The sequence below is a fragment of the Poecilia reticulata genome, linkage group LG13 (genome assembly GCF_000633615.1).
Source record: "Poecilia reticulata strain Guanapo linkage group LG13, Guppy_female_1.0+MT, whole genome shotgun sequence".
NCBI lineage: Eukaryota > Metazoa > Chordata > Actinopteri > Cyprinodontiformes > Poeciliidae > Poecilia > Poecilia reticulata.
The window spans coordinates 26,544,128-26,565,936 of record NC_024343.1 but is presented as its reverse complement, the minus strand read 5'-3'; the positions used below and the strand labels follow the sequence as shown (position 1 = coordinate 26,565,936).

Sequence of the window (21,809 nt, the reverse complement as noted above, 5' to 3'; positions counted from 1 at the left end):
TTGGGATTCCAATATGAGAGAATTGAGTCTCAAATGGGACAAATTATGACTCCTGTTTAAACACACATACCGTTTATATATATATATATATATAAAGTCTAAACTTTCTACAGGTACATATCCAAGTAACTCAAGTAACATAACCCCATTTTCTTAAAGAAATCTATCAGTAGATTATAAAATAGAGTCTAAGTGGGTATAAAACCTCCCCATTAGAAACAGATGGATGTTGTGAAACATTTTGTGTCAGGCAGATTTTTTTTTTCTCTACCTGAAAAAGTCAGGCATGAAACAACAAAAAGTGAAATGCTATGAAAAGGCAAAGGGAGGAAGTGACTGTCACCCCTTTTACAAGCAAAATAAACTGTTGGAAAAAAAAAACAGCAGTGAGTGGTAGCTTCACATTTGAATAAAAACACCACACAACAGTGGACCAACTAATGCAAATGACCTTTACATCCAATAGCTATTTAGGGCACACAGTAACTGTTTCCATTACGAATGTGCACAAAACTCAATATATTCTGCTAGTGTTGAAACGACACAATTTTGCCATGATGGTTGTTTGCATTAAATAAGAATCACAATCAAAATCACACATGAATACATTTGTTCACACGATAAGTCATTAAAAAATATGCTGCACTGTGATCCTCCAACTACTTCCTGTCATATAAATCTATTTTTAAAAATCCACCTCATCATAGAAGCAAAATGTTTTATCAAAAAACCTTTTTTTTTTAGAAATGTCAAATTGTGCAATTACATAGTCAATGGAAACATAATTGTATGGTAAACGACATATTATGTGTTTCCATAAAGCAGGGAGAGTCACTGACATAAACAACAATCGATCTTCACAATCAGTCTTGATTGTGAAGATCAATTGCAAATGGTTGCATCTCATGGGTCATACATACTTTTCCACCCATAGTAGCATATTGCAATAGATTTTTGCTGGTCTGGGTTTCATACATAAGCTTTAGGCAGTAGTCGGACAAATTCTTGTTTGAGACACAACAGCATCACAAAGAGAAGCACCGAACACAGTCTGAAGTCGAGCTTTTATTCACGCTGTCGTTTTCAGCTGCTACGAGTTTCCACTAACATACTGATGAAGTTTCCAGAGTTGTTTTTTTTTTCTTGGCAAAGCTGGAACACTCTGAAACACACATAATGGTCTGTGAATCATTCAGCTGCTAAGTTTCCATTATGGCCCAGCATATTTTATAAGAAAACAACTTGCCTGACATAATTAATTTAGTGAGCTACTGCAGTTATTTTTGGTATTTATCACTGTCTCCAAGGACAACGCATGCTCTGTGGAGCCGAATGGGTGAATATTTTACCCAGCATGAAAACAATATGCAAAAAGATGCAGAAATACTGCTAACCTTGGGGCAGGCTGAAAAGAAAGGAGTTGAAGCAGACAAAGGAGAAACTATGCAGCAGGTTCTCCCAAGTATTAACATATGGAATGCTCCTTGGAAATAAAAAGAATATTTTCGGGAAAGAAACACATTCCTCAGTGAGTGAAGGCAGAGATCTTTACTTGAAAACAATCCAACAATGTCTCTGTCTCATCTTCCTTATCTATCTGTTACTCAAGACACTTAGATACTGGATAGATTTTTTGACAATGATAAAAGTAAATATGACTAAGATGAAGAGGCATCCCTAGAATTTAGGATGATAGTATGTGAGTAATTCTGCCCGTCCCCATGGTGCCCATTCACTTATGGCCTGCAGAGGTCAACAGACCAATACAGCAGGAATGTCAATGAAGCAGGAATGCAAGAGTCAAGACAATGATATGACCGCAATTCTATTAATCATCCAAAATTATAATACGTATCACAATTTTCAGAATACAAGCAACATATTGGACTTTATCTCACATTTACAATAAGACAACAATGAATACTAGACAAGTAGGTAACAAAAAAGACAGATGGAGCATTAAAATATCAAATTTTTTGTCTTTATTAGTGTAATAAATTTTCACGGTATAATCACTTTGAGTAAAAAAATACCGTGGCAATATTTACACCACTGTTTTAAGAACAATTTTTAATTGTGGAACCAAAACAAGACATATAACTTTGCATGGTAGATATAGAGCTGATAAAGAAACTGAAATCTGGAAAGCTGCTCTGCCTTCACCAGAACCTCAAGAAGAGTTTGTTCATGGGAAGCAACTATTTGTATGAGGCAATAATGAGCCAGTATGCTTTAAATTTCCAAGCTAGTTGTAAATGCCATCTGTATTCATAATGCAACTCCTTCATTTGCAATATTAGCAAGTACAAGGCTGTGAATACCTTGTTTGGCAACTCAGAGGTGCAAATGCCAGAGGGTTAACTTCAACAACTCAAAGTTGTCTTTTCAGAAAACATACTGAGACATCAAAAGTTTCTCTAAAGTCTGCTTTTGAAACGGGTAGTAAGCAGTGCTCCTTTGGATTCCATGCCATCGCTGGTGATGTTTCTCTTAACTGGAATCATATTGACCTTCATAATTACAAATTACCTTTGAAGTGTTTTCTTTCTGTCACATATGGAGACATCCAAAAATATAGAGTTAATTAAGAAATAAGGACAAAAATGAATTCCTACTAACACCAAAAAGTGACTTTGACATTGAAAAATGGCTGTCAAAAAAAATCTATTTTGAAAGAAGAATCCAAAAGTTTAAATGTTTTTTTTCTCCATGTCATAGAGGAGCCTAAGTGCTAACATCTGTAACACACGACAAATTACATGACTCCACATGCAAACAAACAACAGATTATGTCAACTTCTGTACAGACAGCTCAAGGGCATCTTCATAAATCTGTACAACAACAACAACAAAAAACTTGATCTCATAAACATCACTAGGATCAAAAGAGCATAGTTTGCCTTATGTCCTCTGTCGTGACAAACAAAATCTTACCCACACAATCTGTTATTTTATCTCACTCTTGCTAGAGCATTTGGTAGGGGAACTGTGTCTCTGAAGTTTTGTGTCTATAGCCACCCCTCTCATCCAGCATCAGGGATTTTACACCTGCAGGGAGAACCAAGGCGTCACATAGTTCGTCCTCCTCACTGTTAAGGCATGCCGCACCTCCTCTTGATTTCACGGAGTATTTATTTAGCTTAAGTTTAAAGCCAAGGCAATATTTTAGAGTTTTGGGGAAAGCTAAATGAGAAGTCAAACTCTACTGCAATGAAAGGAAACACTCCCGGCTCCAAACAGCAGTGCACAAATAAGCCAGAAGGTTGTAAAACCATCAAGAAAGACATTCATTGATATCTCTTGTTTACACTCTGGGCGCAGTGTTCCTTGGATGGTTAATCCTAAGGCTTATCACACATTACTATTTGTTACAGTTTGTCGATACTACTCATTTGCCAAGGCTTCACCCTTGACTACCAATTGGCCGAAGGTTATATCTGACTTTTTATGGTAACACAAACGAACACAAGCTTTAACAGACTGTGTTTCACCTTAAAGTATGATTCCTATCAATTTTTATTACAAGCACATTGTGATCTACTGACCTTGAGCTTTCACTACTTAGTGAAGCTGTCAAAGGGGAACTAATCTGAGTTGAAAACAAAACTGAGACCGAAAGAGACAAACAGCTTCAAGTCCAAAACAGTGAAGCAATGGTGTGAGCTGTCACTTATTTCCAGAGACATCTCCTACCTCCAGCTATCCTCTTCACTAGTTGGTGTCTGGCAATGATCCTGCCCAGCCTGTAGCCGGAGCGCCTGCGGCAATGATCCATTCTAAGGTAGATATCCTGAGTTTCAGGAGTCATGCTGCTCAGGCAGTCACTGCCTGTGGACTCTGGGAGCTCTCGAAACATGGCTGTATTCTACCCCAAACAAGCCCCTGACCAGTGCCTGAAGCACACTCACCCACACACAACAGAAAACTTCACATACATGCGCAAAAAAGCCTGAAGAGACCTGAGAGGGATGGCTCAGTGGAGCCCGGAGAGGAGGAGAGTCAGCCCTTTGTGGGTCACGTGACTGTGGTGAAGCCAATCACAAGGAAGCAGGAAAAAGTACGGCCCACCTTTCTGAGCTGAATCCAGTGCCTGTATGAAGGCTCGACAGCCGTCCCCGCTCTGGAGGGAAATATAAATACCACTGGAATGCCTATGAACTGAGTAAGGGAGAAACAGTGGATGATGTAGGGTGTGGGAGGGCTTACAAAAATTAGAGGCTCTTGGATTTACCCTGCGCTAGAACAACTTCTGTGCTGTTTCAGGTGACGCCGGTGCCAAATTTGCTGGGTGTGAGTGAGACTTTGGAGAAAACTGTAAAAGAAAGAAGAGGAGGAGAGAAGTCATTCTCTCCTCCTCCTAGTATGGAAAATGCTAATTTCTAACCCCCACCAAACTATTTCCACTGACACTGGCAGGAAGTTCTCACAGTAGGTCACCTCAAAGTGTCAGCCACTGAGTTGGGTAACAGAAAAAGATTTAGCCTAAATACACACGTGACTTTGATCTTCACCGATGGAAACCCTTTCATTCACCAAATATTTCACTGTCATTCTTCACTGCATGCCCAATATTATGTAATAATGACTGTAAACTCGTGACATGCTGAGGCAGTTTTTATAGAACTTTGTTATGAGAAAAATAAAGAAATTAAAGTCAAATAAATAAAAATCAAGCTATAAAAATGAGCAAAATAGAACACTATATAGATCTCATGCATGTTTATATGTAATTTGCAAATATGTAGGCATGAAAACTTGTCAAATTTCGAGAAAATGTTCTGAACCCGAGGTCAGCAAATGGACAGTTCTCTGACATGATTATTATTATTAATCTTCAAGAAAATACTCATAAAAACTGATATGAAATAGTTAAATGAATGGGGTACACAATTATTTTTTATAGGTATGATATAGAAGTCAGAAAAGACGAATTTGGGGGAATGGTTCATAAATTAAGCTACACAATGCAGTTTGGTTCATTTAACTTGATCTCAAGCTCCCAATCTGGGTAGTTTACAAATTGTGTAGGATTAGTCAATTAACTTTGTGTCTAATACTAGAAGAACAATGTAAAATACTTATAAAAGATATTTACAGTACAATTTAGGGCTGGCCAATATTGGTGAAAAACGTATCACTATTTAAGAACTTCATATTAGTCGATATCAATACTTATTGATTAGTTTTTAAAATGTTATATATGTAAACAATACCAAACCACTGATGTTTCCTCTTTTATCCACAATTTATTTTTCAGCTGTTGAACATGAAACTGCTCCCACATCCTTAGGCATACTGTGCACACATTCTGTGGAGCGCAATTTGTCTGCAGACAGTTGAGATTCTGTAGTAATGCGGACCGACTGCCTACATTTCTCAGCTGTTGTGATAGATATCATTGTTTTATCGTCCAGCCTGAGCACTATAGATTATAACTTTGAATTAAACATGTGCTCTTATTTAAATGTGTAACGTTCGTATCCTTGCCTGAAACAACAATCTTCCCACATCTAAACAGAAATAAAGATTGCGTCCAAAAGTCTAGTCTTCTTATGACTGTTTGAGACTTAGCATACAAGCCTGCCAGTTTAGCACAAGCACGGTGCCATACATGTGAAAAGAGGACAAACGGGCAAGCCACCAAGTTAAACACAGCCTCTGTCTGTTCCTCTGCCTGGCTGGCAAAATCCACCCCAGCTTAGCCTCACAAAGACCACAATTGAGAAGCACACTTCAGCGTCGGCTGCACATTTTCATAAACTTCTCCTGGGTCTAATGGCTCTCTTCACACCCTGGAGAGGAGTTGTATTAATAGGAGTCTGCTGCACCTAAAAGAAGTCACTGATGGTGACTCTGTTCAGATGATTTCATCGAGTGGTGACTCATGTTTTGCTCACAAGTACCTGTATTCATTCATGTAGTAAAAGGACCGTTTAACGAATCGGACCTAAAAATAAGAGGCAGTGTGTTCGTCACAGCGTAACTGCCGTCAATCAGTCTCCTTCCTTTCTTTCTTGTCTAGACGATAAAGTTTACCATGCATCGTATTACGGGATCATCATGAATGAGATCAGTGGGGACATCGCCTCCGTCTGCATTCAGATAGCTCAGCTAGGATTGTGAAGGAGCTAAAAATTCTCCGCTGTGCTCAGAGATGCCATTGTGTTTTTAACTCTGGACTGCATGCCACGCAGAAACGGCTGTGGTCTGTCCTCAGAGGGAATGCTGCAACTCGGGCCCGTATCAAACATGCTGCAGCATGCCTCTGTCTGGGTCTCAGAGCTAAATTGCAATACAGCATGGCAGCAGACATCTAGGCTCGCATCAAAGACAAACAAATACATATCAAGGTGTTGTGATAGACTGGCAGGCCTGAAAGGGATGATTTGATTATTCATCTTCATGAAAAAAGCAACAAAAAAAATCTTCGTGATACCATCCATATGATAACTTTTACTGAGTGCATGTGCAACTGCAGTTGTTTAATACAACTCCAGCCTTTGGAAACTTCTAGTTTGAACTGCTCAGCTTCAGCCAGGTGTGATTACAGAGAGGGAAAATTATGTTCATCCTGAGGCCCACGTGTGGCAGCAAAGGCAGCTGTGATGTGGTTTGATCGTCCAGAAGACATGTAATCTGCGCTGGACAGTCATGGTTCCACTCTGGCGATGTTTCCAGTGGTTAAATCTTAAGAATAACTCTAGTGTGATGCAAAATTTCCAAACTCCTTTGACAACAAAATGAATGTTCCTACAATTTCTTTTTTCCCCCAATGGTTAATAATGCTGATGCCCCTGTTGCTTTTTTGAGTTTCTGCTGTTGTTTTGTACAGAGTTAAACTTATAGGAAATCTCACACCAGTTAATTCTCATTCAGAGTTAGTTGTTGATGCAGATTAAATTATTAAATACTGTTTATTTTGAAAGCTACTGAACGATCCATTCACTTTTAGCTCATTTATCCCCTTATGTTATTTTGTTGTATAAATATGTTATACTTTTGTGAAATCGTAGTCATCTTCCACCTGTTCATTCAATTCCTTACGGTGGAAAGGAAATCTACCGGCACATCAGCTCTACCAAGAATCTTTTTTTACCAGCCACCCCTGCTTAAAAGAAAGCCAGAATGAACTGTGCCTGCTACAAAAAGCTTGGGCTATGATGGTGTTTAAAACTTAAAGAGCACCAAGAGTGGGAATCATACCAGCTTGTTTTCTGGAACTCAAGTCCTTGATTGCCACTGTCCTGCAATGTTTGGATGGATCCCTACTCCAACACACCTGCATCGAATGAATGGTTAATGACCAGGTCTTTGCAAACCTTGCTGACATACCGAGGAGGTCATTCAGCCTTTTGATTGGGGTTTGTTGAAGTAGGGATTTATCCAAAACTTGAAAGACTGCAGCACCCGAGACCTGGAGTTGCAGACCCCCACCATAAGAAGAGCAAAACTGTAGAAGGTAACAAATACGTAAGTACTTAAAAACTACATGTTTTTTTGTATTTTCTTCTAACTATGTGTATCAAAAGCAAAACAATAATACATATATGATGTATCGTTGTTACAACTGTTATTTTGCTATCTTACTTTTCCAGCACGATATGTAAACAATAAACAGGTGAAAGCATGGTACATTTACTAGTGGTCATACTGAGATACACCTGCCAGTCCAAGCATATTCTGCAACAGAATTTTTACTTTTTAAAAATTAAATGATGGAGATTATTCTAAAGTTGTAAGTCAAATACTCTCTATGATAATATATTTAAAAAATGCAATACCTATGATTTGCTTGTGGGCAATGGCTGCTGCCCACCTAAAAGCCAGAGTGTTATGTAATGAAAGAAATATTGTACAACTTCCCTTTAAATAAGTACCAGGTTCATGAAATATTCCTATGGGAATGTATTGTGACAGCTCAAATCCATCTTTCTCCTGCTGCAATTAATCTGGAACAAACCTTTTTTAATCACAAACGCATCACCTTCAGCGGACGATCACGTTTGCCCTTTGCTTAATGACACTTAAAATATCCACAGTTTAAACTGAAATGTCTAAATAGCGTTTTCCCCTTTTCCAGTCAGCATCTCAAGCTGCAGTTAGTGCCTTGGCAGACATGTTTTATGGAGCACTCAGAGACTCTCGGAGACAGCAGCCATCCATCAGTCCTAAGTTATAAATAGGTCATCTTCTGTGATGTGACACACATAAAATTATTTCTTGACTGGCCAAATTCATCTGCAGTGAGCCACAAATTTGCCATCAGTGCCATAAATGTGATCCAAATTCCATACACATCTAGCTTTCACTAATGTTCTGCTTTGTGAAGAAGTCCTCAGCTGCTTGTCTGTAGCATTGGACCAGTTTAGTATGCAAAGGCACATCAAATAAATTATGCCACCCTAGAAATGTAAGAAAAAAAAGCTAAATCTTTTCAGAGTTCCCAATAAATGTGTTTTCTTTGTGCACCAATCATATTCACTGGATATATTTACAGTTCAGACTTACTTTGATTACTCCCTTTTAATATGTAGACATAAAAGTAAAGATCAATATTTCAAGTACTCTTCATCCCAGCTCTCAGTTGCTTTACCAGTGAGGTCCCCTCGCAGCCAGGCGCTTCAGAGCCAAGCAAACGTCAGACTTCACACACAAAACACACAGGCTGGTGGGAAATTTAAAACAGGCTAAACAAATACAGCACTCCAGCGAGCTTTTATATCACATAAAACATCTGGTCTCCATTTGAATGACTTCAGCATGCCTGATGAAGACCAAGCGGGTTTTTGTAACTCGTGCCACTTTCCCACATGAACTGTGGCGCTGGTGTGGTCAGTTCACTGCATCTAGTGGTAAAGCTACGCAACTACAGAACCTTGGAGCATCACTCCCAGTATTATCCTCTAAATAAGCCGTTTCATTCATTTCACTTAAAGTTTATTCTTCATATAACATATTAATATGTTATATTTAGAATAAACATTGAGTTTTTTGTGATTTTATTTGATTTATTGCACCCTTTTTTTATATGTCTATTTTTTTTAATAAAACAATGTGTTTGTAAATAAAAGGAGTTTGTATGGGTAATGGTGGGTAGGTTGAGGGGTATAAATAGAGACTAGTATTACTGAGCAATGCTTTGCAGCCTTGCTCTCCTGATAAACAGCTGTATGGACAAGCCAAATACCTATTGTCTGGTTCATTAGAAACACATTTCTTGGAAACAGTCTGGGTTGGTTTATTTGCAGTCAGGCATGTCTAAAAATAAACAAAGCAACTGAAGGTTAATAAGATCTGTGATCTCTCAGAAAGACACTGTTTACTGTTACAATGTACCCAAAGACAGGTAAATGTATTAAAAATTGGAACTTTATGGCAAGCCGTAAGAATTTAAACATATAAAATTACTAACTGCATAAGATCAGTCTTACTAAGATAAAACTTATTAAATTTGTTTTATGAACATGAAGATAACTTTGCACCGCATATATTCTTGCCAGATTAATACTGTTCATTTTCAATTAGTGTAGGCTTGCTTTTGATTTCATAGACATTTAAAATGGCTCATCACCGCCCCCTTGCGGCCACAATAATTGTATTATCCTTTGTATTGGAGAAATTGACGTAACAAAGCGGCACAATGGATACGGCTATGTTTTATTTCTACACGATATTAGTTAGTAATAATTTGCTTGGAGAATTAAAAAGAAAATCAACTCAATGTATCCCCACATCCCCCAAAGCATAAAAAATACTATGTTAAATTAAATAGTAGAACGTTTAGGATATTGTGTTAGTTGCCTACATAATGAGTTTATGTTGGTACTTGAGTAATCACGGGTCAAACTAAAAGGAATATCAGGGGAATAGAAAAAAAATAGAAAGTTTTAGCAGGTGTAAGAAACTGTTTTCTTCACGCTTTTGACTGGAACATTGTAATATGTTGTTAAAGCGTTCACTAAATAAATCGATTCTACCTGGATTAAATTAATTGACCGGTGCATTTATCCAACTGTGGTGCGTAAAGCACGTAACTCCACTTATGTGCGTCGGCTCCAGGGTGCACATAAAGCGGGTTACTGACCTGCCAGTCTCCGCTCCCTGACATTCTTCCAGAGTAAATCCCAGGCTTTGGACGTGGAGTTCCGCAGCTGCTCGCTGAAAGACCGCCGGAGCTTCAACCTCGCTGAGGATCTTTTAGAAGTCATCTCAAAACCTGAACTCCGACATAATATAATCCGCGTGTTACCTCACACAGTTTTAAAAAAAGTTTTCAAAAAATAAAAAATAAAAATAACGCCGTCCCGGCTTTAAGTTCCTTTTTATTGCATCATCAACGCCGGTAAATAGTTCCTGAACATTTTCAAGGGAAAAAAAAAAGAAAAATATATTCCTCAAACTTAAACGGAAATAAATTAGACTAATAACATTGAGAAAGTGACAGTAGAGCACAGAGACAGGCTTTCACACTGCCCCCCAGATGTGCGTGTGTTCCTAGGTTTATTGTGTGTGGATAGTGATTTACGCACAGACAACCGTGATGCCTTCACGTACCGAAAGAATCATAGGGATTCCCAGTTCACTATATTATGATCGGTTAGAATGTACTTAGTGTCTTGGTACCGTTATATTACGCAAGGAACAATAGATGATCTCACAACCCCTGAAGTGTATATTGAAGAAAAGCTTAGTAGACCAAAGATTCTCTTACGTTTTCAGACAAGAAGGTCTCTCAAATCTGTGAATATCAGGTTTTTCAAGTGTATTGAAATTGTTTAAACAGAGATATAAGAAGGATTGGACTTTCTTATGTTTGGCGAAAAACACGATTTTTTTATCTATTGCCTTTCTTTGATTGATCAAAGGACATGGTATTTATCTTAGTTTTTACTCAGATATAAAAATTACCGATTTCAATTTGATAAATTCAACAAAACTTTCCCTTCAAATCAGAGTTAAGTAATTTGAAAGTCAGTAGTTTCTCCCCAAAACAGACCTCAAAATCTAAACTGGTGTCCTTGTGTATTAAAATGTGCTGATTGCACTAAAAAAATAAACTAAATGTGTACTTAAATGCCTGGTAATTTGACCTACTTCTTAAACCTGTAGTTTTTCAACTCTTGAGGTGAAGCAGAGTTAGAATGGATCTGAAGTCATCAGTTCCTAGATCACAGTCATCCACCTGTGATTGGATTTCATCCACATCCAATCTTACAACTGATCACTATTCAGTTGTAAGATTTACTTTGCAAGTACTATTCAAATTAATAAATACACTTCAAGTATCATTACTTGTACTTGTACAATTTCAGCTTCTTTGATTTTCAAAAGTCCAAACTTCTCACTTAAAAGAAAGCCAAGTTCTACCTTAAGTACTTCAAGGCATCACAGTAGTAAAACCATTTGACACCACACTGAAATAAATACACACAAATGTTTGACTGTCTTGAAACAACTTTCAGTATATAAATTATTTCCTGTGTCTTTGATCAATCGCACTTTTACCCTGCCAGCATGCTTAGGTGGGCCCCATGTGGGGGAAAGGAGGACTGATATATAGGTCCCATATGGGTTTGTCCGCGGGTTCCGCGGTGGCCCCACATGGGTCTGTCCATGTGGGGCCACAGCCTACATGGGCCCTACATGGGCAAACCCATGTGGGGCCACCGTGGAACCCGCAGACAAACCCACATGGGGCCCATCTGGTCTGCCCTCCTTTTCCCCACATGGGGTCCACCTCGGCATGCTGCCAGGGTACAAATGTATAATTTGGCAAATTTCCTCATCATTCATACGTAAATCCTTGGGTCTCGATTGTCGTTTTTTCAGGCTCCTGGAGTAGTGAACCCTTATAATATTTTTTCTTTCTCCTCTGAAATGTTCCATGCTGCCATGTGTGACTATATACTATGTATTTTCAAAATCTTTAGGATTATGCCGCATGTTGCTTTAAATATTGATTAGAGGTCAGTGAGTTTTCTCCGGATAAGTTAGCGCAAATCAGCTCTTGAACAGTGGCACGGATTCAGTTTCAGGACCATTTACTTTTGTTATTACAAAAGCTTGCACCAGAAATCCTGAAACAAAAGAAGGCCTTTGCTCATACTTTAAGAATAAACATCTTTTTTTTCTCTCTCTAAAAGCCTACGGTTACGGCTGCCTGCAGGAAAACTGCACCAATAATCGTTCTACCAGAATTATTTTAGGAATTTCTTTTCTATTATTGTATGCCCACACAGGCCGTCATGACCTGAGACAAGTCATATGATAGCAGCTGAAAACATTATGTGGGCACCAGCTAGTATTACTGTTATAATAGGTTAAAGCCTATTAAAAACACATGGAGTGAGTGGGTGAAGATTGACAGCTTCTCAGAAGAATAAACTAAGGCCAGTTTTAGTGCCAGTATGACGATCTGGTGTGTCATTTCAAGAAGAAAAAAAGAAAACATTTTGCCTCTGAGAAGGACAAATGATTAAAAGCAGAAAAGAAGTACAACCTACTGAGAAATATATCACCTCTTTGTTTTGAGAGCAAATACAGGGATCTGTCCAGGGGTTGTTTGTGAAAAGAAGAATATCTGAGCTGATAAAAATGAGATATTGCATAGACAATGAATCACATAACAGTTCCAATTTTATTATATCTGATCTGAAAAGTGTTGTAAAATGGTGGCTGAAACTTGGCCCAAGATGACTGAGTCATGCACTTAGGTTTACTTGGAAATGTTTGTTCTAAGGGAGTGGTGTCCAAAGTCACCAACCAAGAATCAGTTGTCCTGCATATATTAGGATGTATGTATTTGATTTGTATTAAATCAAACAATGGTTAATTGCCAGCTCTTTAAAGAACTCCAAGAGGTGGCAATTTAACAATTTGATCCAGCTGTGTTGGAGCAGGGAAATATCTGAAAATTGAACCCGTCAAGGACTGGAGTTGGACACCTCTACTTTAGGCTCCTCAAAAAGAGAATCAGACCAATTTGTCTGACCTCACATCCAAGGAGAACAAAGAGGATTTTGTCCTGGCTATGGAACAGTATACCAAATCTTTAGCCTGCGTGGGGATCATGGGAGTTACTGTTATCCAGTCAACAGAGGTTTTGTGGATCTGGAGATGGTTTGTTACCATGCCACTGAGGTATTTTGTAGAGTATGTTGCAGGACTATGGGGTGGCAGAAGGGATGCCCAGTCGTTGGCTTGTAGAAGGACCGGGCATCCTTCAACAAGGAAAGACTTGCCAGATCTTTGCAGACCTGGTTCAGGGACTGGCTCACAGTTGAATATGATGCGGCCAGGATGTTGGTCAGTTCCTGACCTGATGCCTAGTCAGCTCCAAGTCTAAAGTCATGGTTTGAACATATGATCAGGACACCTCATGGGTACCTTCTCTTGGAGGTTTTCTGGTTATGTCCCATTGGAAGGATATGTCAAGGCAGACCTATATACCATCTGGGCAAGAAACATATTGGGATCCCCAGAAATCACATCATACACATCATGAGTTTTTGTCTTGGCTCTTCTACCTGATATTTGACTAGCAGAAGATAATAGATAGCTGGTTAATCTTTAAAAATAGACTGCATGTTTTTCCCATGAAGCAAACCTTTAAAAAGTGCTCAGTCACAGTAGAAGAACTAAACTATTCTCAGAGTGATTCCTGTTTAGCTGGATCCAAGTGATTCTGTCTCAGATGGTCACAAGATAGCCAAATTAATGTGTAAAGGCCGGATGCCATGGACCAGTAGGATCACACACACACACACACCCCCACGCACACGCACACACACACGCACACACACCGCACAGTTACAGCTGGATGGTAAGTCCAGCACCATTTTGGAAAATGGTCATAAGAGAGACAGAAGTCAAAACACTGCATGTCAGCAATACATGTTCTATCTACCTCCCTTCCGAGGCTCTTAACTAATCATTACATCAAATATCTCTATCATCAAGTTAAATTAACGTTGGATATCCTTTGGAATGATATGGGTTGAAAACAGGATAATAAAGTTGGACACAATGTCAGGCTGTAAAGAGAGCCTCAATAAAGGTGGGAATGGAAACACAGACTGACAGGAAAACACCATTTCTGTCAACCCAATGTGCAAAAGTGACAGAAGAAAACACAGCAGCGAGCTGGTTCTGACCTCCAGTATGAATCACCAGAGGTCCTGTCACTGTGCTGCTCCTCCTGTAAGCCCAAATATCTTGCAGGATAAAGATGATCCTTATCAGGCTGAAGCTCATATTAACCAAACAATGTCTCAGCCTCTAGAGCAGTCACTGGCAGGGGAAATAACAGCAGATGCAAGGGAAGGAAACATCAGTTAGCTTGGGAAAGTTTTCCCTCCACTGACTCACCCTTTTGTTTGTTTTGGCCAGTTGGCTTCCAGAAAGCACTCGTTTCCCTGAAAAACTGGACATTCTCTTGATGATTTTTCATCTGCTCTTTCTTGTCTCTACCCCCTCTCACAGCTTTGATTAACACATACAGATGAATTGATATTTACTTGTGAACAACTTATCTACTTTGCAGAGTTTCTAAATGTGTGTTGCCTCCATTCATGTCTGATGACTGATGTGGAATGCTTATCCTGTGGCTGCTGGGGGAAAATCCCAGATGTGAGGAAACCGATTTCTCCTCCATGAATGGGTCATGCTGTTGGCCAGGAGGTCTTACACCAGGCCCCCTTGAAACGTCTGAGAGGCTGCACTTCCCAGCCTAATGGAAACAAGGATCGGGGGAGCTGGGAGCCGGGGAGATCTCTCTTCCACCTCTATCCCAGTCCCTGAGGGCTCATCGTACGCATGTGCTATAAATTTCCTGACCATATATTCCCAAATGGACTTCGTTTTTCCAGAGGAGCCACACATGTGGTATATATCTGGCTTTAGGTTGTGTGGTTGGGAAAGGAGGAGCTGACTTTGGTCCCAATGCATTAAAGTTGCCACTAATTCTGTTTTGTTAGTGGGACGTCAATTATAAAGTCACGGTTTCTTCTTTTAGTACAGGCTGTACTTTATAGACTCATTCATATTCAAAATGGAGATCAGGTCTGTACAATCCATTTCTTCAAAATTCTGATTATTGAAGTGCAGATTTTTTACGAGCGCTGACATTTCTGATATGACTTCTTTGACAATAAAGTAAATAGAAAAAACAAACAAACAAAAAAACATGACAAGGATGTAAAGCGTTTAAAGTTTGTGGCATTAACATTTGCATAACGTAGCTTGAAAAATGCGAAACTGGCATGATAAGCTTTTATGTGGCCATTGTTTAATTGAATGACAAAGCATGTAATGCTGTCAGTTCAAAATCTGTTAAGGCTGCATAGCTCACAAAAAATGCATGGGAAAACATTTCAACCACTGTACTGCACCTGGTTTCTATTAGAGCAACAAGAATTTAATCACAGAGCTACAATTCCCTCAGCATTTCGTTTTTTGGTATTCTCGCAGATGTAAAATATAATACCATTAATCAAATTCAGGTCTTGGTAAAGTAAGCTTTAGTTCTCCTTTCCCACAATGAATTAACTCCTAAGGATGCACGGCATACACCAAGGTTTATTTAAGCGCCATAGAAATCCACAATGCATAGAGATGGCAGGATAACTGAATAAATAGCATTTAATGATATTCTGAGGGATGACATAAGAAAATGTGAATCAAGTCCAAACAGGAAGTTGATGTTTATGTTTCCTGAGGATTCTTCCAAGGGAGAAAATAAAGTTAAGAGCAAAAACAAAACAAAACAAATAAAAAAAACAAAAAAAAACAGCTGCTTGAAATTAAACCTACAGTATGAACTTACAGTTTTCTATCCAGTGGAATTTCCCTTCTGGGTTCCACAAATTTTCCTCCAAAGGACTGAAATGAAATGACAAATACTATATTTTGTCTTTCACAAATCATTTATTAATATTTTTGAGAGAAAATACGCTCATAAAGTTGATAAACAATGTATTGTACATTATGCGCTTTATAAAAAAGAAAATAAATAGAAAAGTTAACATTCTGAATGAATGCTTTAGGTTCTGTTACTTTCCTTGGATGAGTTTCTTTAGTGTTTTATGTGGTAGGGGTAATTTTTGTATTCTGGCAAAGTTAGTCTACTTTATCTATGAAAACTACTGTTTATACAAAAGGCTGCATAAATTCATTTTCTAGACATTTCTACAAACTAACAGATACTTTCTTCTTGGTGCAGCTTCAGACACTTTTGTAAGTTGAGAGACAAATACCCAGAGATCGGATGAAGTTCCAAGAGTAGAAATTTACAGAGTTGTGGGAGATTGATAGCAGACAGTAGTTTACGCCATGCAGCTGCACATGCTCTCATCGGGAACAGTCTGCCAAGACACCAGTGTGCAAGGATGAACACGAGGACTGTTTGTCTTTCTGGTTAGAAAGCAGTGTAACTTCTCACAGAGCGTGACATGACTAAACTTGTAGCCAATAGGTACTATTCTGTAACCTTTTTAAGTCCATGTAATTGACAATTTCTATTTTTCTGTTCTGTTTATCTCTCTGGTGACTGTAGAGTTGTAATAATCCACCCAGTTCCCTGGAGGATACTCAGTGTTGTGTATACAAGAATAAAAAAAGGAAACATTTTAATATTTTGAAACAAACTGGAGATCCCCAGAGTATTCTGAATGTGGCAGAACCAGATATTTTACTTTTCACAAGGTCACTGTCCTCTTTTAAGTTATTATATAGTTCAATAACTGCTCTATTAATGGTTCCAAATTGTCAACTATTAATTAGTCTAATTAATCTGAATATAAGTGATGGTTGCAACAGTGTCAAGCATCCAGCATCCTGAAGTGAGTTAAGCATTAAGACAGCAGAGTATGATATTGGGTAATGCTGCTGCTGGGTATTTGCTGAAATATCTGAGTTGCAGTCATGTGAGCTTGCAGTAGCAAAGCACAATGTGCAAAATACATAACATGCCCACCGATGTCTACTGATGACATTTCTTTCGTATGGTGCTTTTCATACACACTGTTTGTATTTTGTATAATGAGCACATCATGGTTCGTAATTTTGGCAAGGACACTTTGACATGAAAAGGTGGAGAGAACCGATCTGATCATTGTACGACAGTCTGTGTTTAGTCAACTTGTCAGCTTACAACAACCAACTAATCTATTTTAAACACAACCTCATTCCTGCGGCATAAGTCCAAGTTTTGAAACTGAGACACAGACAAGCCTAAAGGATACAGGAAGCCTGCTCCGATTCTTCTTGCCACCCTGCTTTGATTATTGAGCCAGATTGTTTAATCACATCTGAAACCACAAGAAAGCAGCATCGGTACACTGACCCAGGACAGAACGTCTTTAAATAGCATGCTCTGTTTTTTTTGGTTTTTTTTGCTATCTGGGTGCAGGTGGATGCGCACAGCTATGCAAAGCTCTGGTCACAAAGTCACTTGTGGCCTTGCTTCACTGCAGAAGGACAGACCTTGGTGTGAGCTGTTCCATGCGCTCTGTCAACCTGAGGACAGAGAGGCCTGGGGCTGGTGGGATGGATTTGGATTAGACTTTCTGCCTCCCTGCAACATCTGGAATCCCTACAGTTTCTGTGGGAAACCCGTGAGGCCACTGAAAGAGCTGCTAGAAGAAGTCAACTATGAAGAAGTAAACAGTTTTTATGTAGAACCTTACACGGAAAACAATGACAAAGTTCTTAACAGTGAAATATAAAGAACTCACTAAACATCTTTCACCTATTAATAAAAGCACAGAATGTGAAAAAGAGTTGCTGTTTCAGAAACACTGACAGAAAAACACAAAATGTACATTTCTTGTAGAATTTTAGTTTTACTTGTGTGTCCTGGCCTAAAAAAATAAAGACTAATTCCATTTATCTTTGAATACTGAGATTGAAAAATCTCAAGTATGTTAAAATAAATCAGGCCATCTTTCTGTTATTTTCTTTTTAGCGCAGATAAGTAATTTAAAAGAACAACTATTTCAGATTGCTTTTTGATTACTATCAACGTCACTAATCTAATTAGACCAAAAACAGACAAGAAAAAAAATGCAGTGGTTTATTTAAGCTTAGATATTTCTACTAAACAACCTTGTTTTTAATTGCTGGTCTGATCCTAGGTAGATCAGCCAATGGTGGCTTTGCACGTGTGTGAATTATTTGCAGTTTGGGCCCAGATGGAACTGGCCTGCCTCCAGCTGGAGACGGGGCAGATGTACGAGCCCTCAGCCACTTGTGGCAGCTTTGTGACAAGGGAAGTGCCCTCTTCAAAGGTTTGCAGTAAGAAAATGTCAGCAAAACAGTTGGTGGTTGCTTAAAAAAACCATCACTGCAGAAAATGCGTTAAATATAGTGTCAAAATGACTAGACTAGCAACTGTGTTTCATCCAGAAAAGGTGGAAGCATGTGATCATAGACTGTTGATTTGTGGACAAAACTAAATTAAAGTACGGTATATTCCTCTCATTGCACACCTTCTGCCAGTCCCTGGTTCATTCATTCTCTAAGCAGGGGAATTGGAGCTGGAAAGTTTGCTATTGCTACTTTGTCTTTTGGTGGCCATTGTGTCATGTGTTGATGGTCATGAATCCAAATGTTTTCATTTCAGCTATGTGCTCCGTTACTTTGTGCTGGGTTTTTGTTTTAGCAGATTTTTCACTTTCGGTCAAGGAAATAAATACAAGCTACAAGCCTGGACACAACTGAAAAGGAGCAGTTGTAAAACTAATGATATGTGCCCCTTAATGAAGTTGCCCTGTGGACTGTTTGCTGTCAAGCAATAGGAGCCCTGAAGCTGCATGTCCCTTCCTGGCTCATTACTTCCCAAATCTTGCTTCTGTATTTCCTTTTATGTGGCAGTTGAGTGCCGGACCAACCTCTTAGCGTTTGTGTCACTTCTCACATAATAGTCCCAAACACTCACACACATGTTCCCTGTTAAACTGGACTGCATCCTCACACAACTTCCCAAGTCTCCTTCCACTTAGTTTACAAATCCCAGGCCTAAATTCCTCACCAGACACACACATGCACAAACACATGCACACACATGCAAAACTTGGTCTTTTTAGAAAAGCTGAACCACAAAGAATTTACTGGCCGCTTCATTTCCAATTGGCAGAATGGAGTAATTAGGAATCTGAAGTTTAAATCTGTTTCCTTTAATTGGAAAGCATAAAATTAGTAGAATTAAGCAGCATTGTGAAGTAACACGATCCACAATGGACAGATTATTTATACTCAGCAATAATTCATACCAGGAAAAGATGGAAATTGTTGAACATGATGACCTCAGGAGCCTGGAAGAAATTATTAAAAGACATGGCCACAATAATTGAGATGAAAATGTTAGAAAATTTCAGAGCAGGTTATCCATATAGTTCTCTAATGTTTTCCCAACCTTGACAAATCACTGTATATAAAAAGAGAAGACCAGAAATACAACCAGGCATCTTTTTTCCCCCCGTCTTTTTGCTTTCCCTGTCAAACCGCCAAGCTGGCCTCTGCACTCAGGAAACCACAAGTCATTTTCCATCTTTCCATGTGTGGAATTTTTCATGCGCTCATCATGGCAGCGCACGAGCTTTGTATTCTGAGCTGCATGCAGAAATGATAAATTTAGAGCATGATGTCATAGACCTGGCACCTGTTATTCAGCAGTTAAATGGGAAGAAAATATATTGGCACTATCCAATGAAAATTAATTTCCCCTGCAGCCTTAAATCAAGAAGTTCCACAATTCCCAGGTTTGGTCTTCATACTACACTGACAAAAATGGTCTGCCATTTTTTTTTTAATGTGAGGGTAAACTGATGTGCTCTATTGCAACTTCTGTTTAATCCAGTTTTGCTCTATTGCCAAAACAATTGGGGTCAAATGTGCAAAAATAAATAAAGACAATAATAATCATAATAATTATTATTATTAATTCTGATAATAATTACATATAAACAAAAATGCCAGCATTTAAAAGACATTTGACACATCAAAAACTTAAAACTTCCATCCTTAACTTATGCTCAAACCTAAGATGAGAGATTTTATACATATTTGTTTTCTGGTCGCAATATTGTCCATCACAAAATCCTGCCCGTTTTTTGTAGCATTTCTTCCAGGACTGCCTTGTGTTTAGCATCAACCATCTTGCTATCAACTCTGAGTTCCCCAAATTTATAATAGAACGGTTTGGATAGGAATAATTAAATGTTTTAAAACTGTCAAAATACAAACCTTAATCCAATTGAGAATATAAGAGTTTATGTTCATTGATCATTTTCAATAAATCAAAATGGAGTTAAACTATTTTTGCAAAGAAAAATTGACAGAAAAATTCCTGTCAATTCCTCTACAAATCTGGTAAAGGTGAAAAAAACAAACAGATTTGCTTTCATAATTGAAGTCCAAAATGGTCCTCTAAAGTATTCACAGCAGAATCACATGTGCCACATATTTTTTTTAGATTTTACCTTTTCAGACGCTTCACATTTATTCATTTCTTTGTGTCGTTTTCGTTTTCTCATGAGGTTTCAGACCATGTCCTCTGCTCTCAGCGTGCTGTGATGGAGCATTGGGGATGTATATATTAAAGTCTCTTACAGGACTTCAGAGAGACAGAAAGAGATTGCAGCTGTGGGAGGTCACAGTGGGCCTCCGCCATCAGTGACCCTTAGCAAGACTGGAGCCCTGAATTAAGGACAGCTGAGACGCACACAAGAGGCAAAATACAGAACGGACGACATTGCTAAGACACAGACATTATGTAACACCCACTGGTGCTTTCTTTCTTAACTGGAACAGAGATTGATAGTGTACACAAAGGGCACAGCAGAATAGTCAAGGCACAAGGAGAACAGCTCTCGTACAGGAAAATGTCAAATACTGCTTTAGTTATCAAAAATAATCAGGGTTTGTTTTATCATTTCCTTTTCAATCCTGCAAGAGGAAAATTCAACTAAATTTGAAAATATTACAGCAAATATAATCAAAAGGCCATTTCTTCTAAAAGTATGTTTAGTCCACTGATCCAGCAACAGTCCAGCTTCTACCATCATAATCATGAGCATAGCAGCCTATTTATTAAGAGATGTATATTCCTGCAACAAAAATGTTGCTGTTTTTTCAAACTGAGAAGAAAATACGCAGCAAACATGCTGCTGAGGACAAATATTCATATCCAAGATTCATTTTTTCGTCCACTGGTTTTCCCTTCTGCCAAAAATGCTTCATTTAGAAGCTAAACATGCTTATAAGACAGACCACAGCCCTAAAATACAAACTGACAAAAGCATAAAAGTTGTTCTTGGTAATCAATAATAACTGGCTGACATTTCACACTCATTGCCACGGATTAAAAAGAGAAGCTAAAACACCCTTATCCACGTTTTCTACAGCTTTTCCGTTTTTAGCCATATACTGGTACACTATGTCCGAACAACACGGGGCTTTGCATTCCTCTCCTCACAAACAGACAGAAGTCTCCAAGGGATTCACAGAGTATCCTCTTTGTTTTACTTTTAATCAGCAGCTTGAGATTTCCACATTGAGAGTAGATTAGCATATTTATTCAGCGGGAAGATCTGGGGAAATGCGCGGAGGCTGGTTGAGACCGCAGAGGCCAAGAGGGAAGCCTCTTCCTGACAGTTCTGGGCCACAGAGTGCTGGTTAAGCTGCACGTGTCTCATTTCCAAACTGACTTGCTGTGGGATGGTGATGTTTATCATAACAAAGCACATGAGCATGTATTTATGCAAATTTGAATTCGTTCAGTTCTGCACAGCTGCTTCTCTTTGGACACTGTC

General features: G+C 38.7%; 1 protein-coding gene across 3 annotated transcripts in view; it reads right to left on the bottom strand.

Annotated features, from left to right (window-relative positions):
• The window catches only part of stard13b (StAR related lipid transfer domain containing 13b), a 67,052-nt gene that overhangs the window by 25,663 nt on the left and 19,580 nt on the right, over positions 1-21,809 (bottom strand). Inside the window, exon 1 of one of the 3 annotated variants that reach the window (XM_008426281.1) lies at positions 10,085-10,481. The exons of 1 other annotated variant lie outside the window; for it this stretch is intronic. In XM_008426281.1, the coding sequence (XP_008424503.1) occupies positions 10,085-10,208 (124 nt within the window). In that variant the 5' untranslated portion in view covers positions 10,209-10,481. Of the gene's footprint in view, positions 1-3,693; positions 3,906-10,084; positions 10,482-21,809 lie in introns of those variants that run through there. One more of the 3 variants, XM_008426280.2, reaches the window with a different exon arrangement.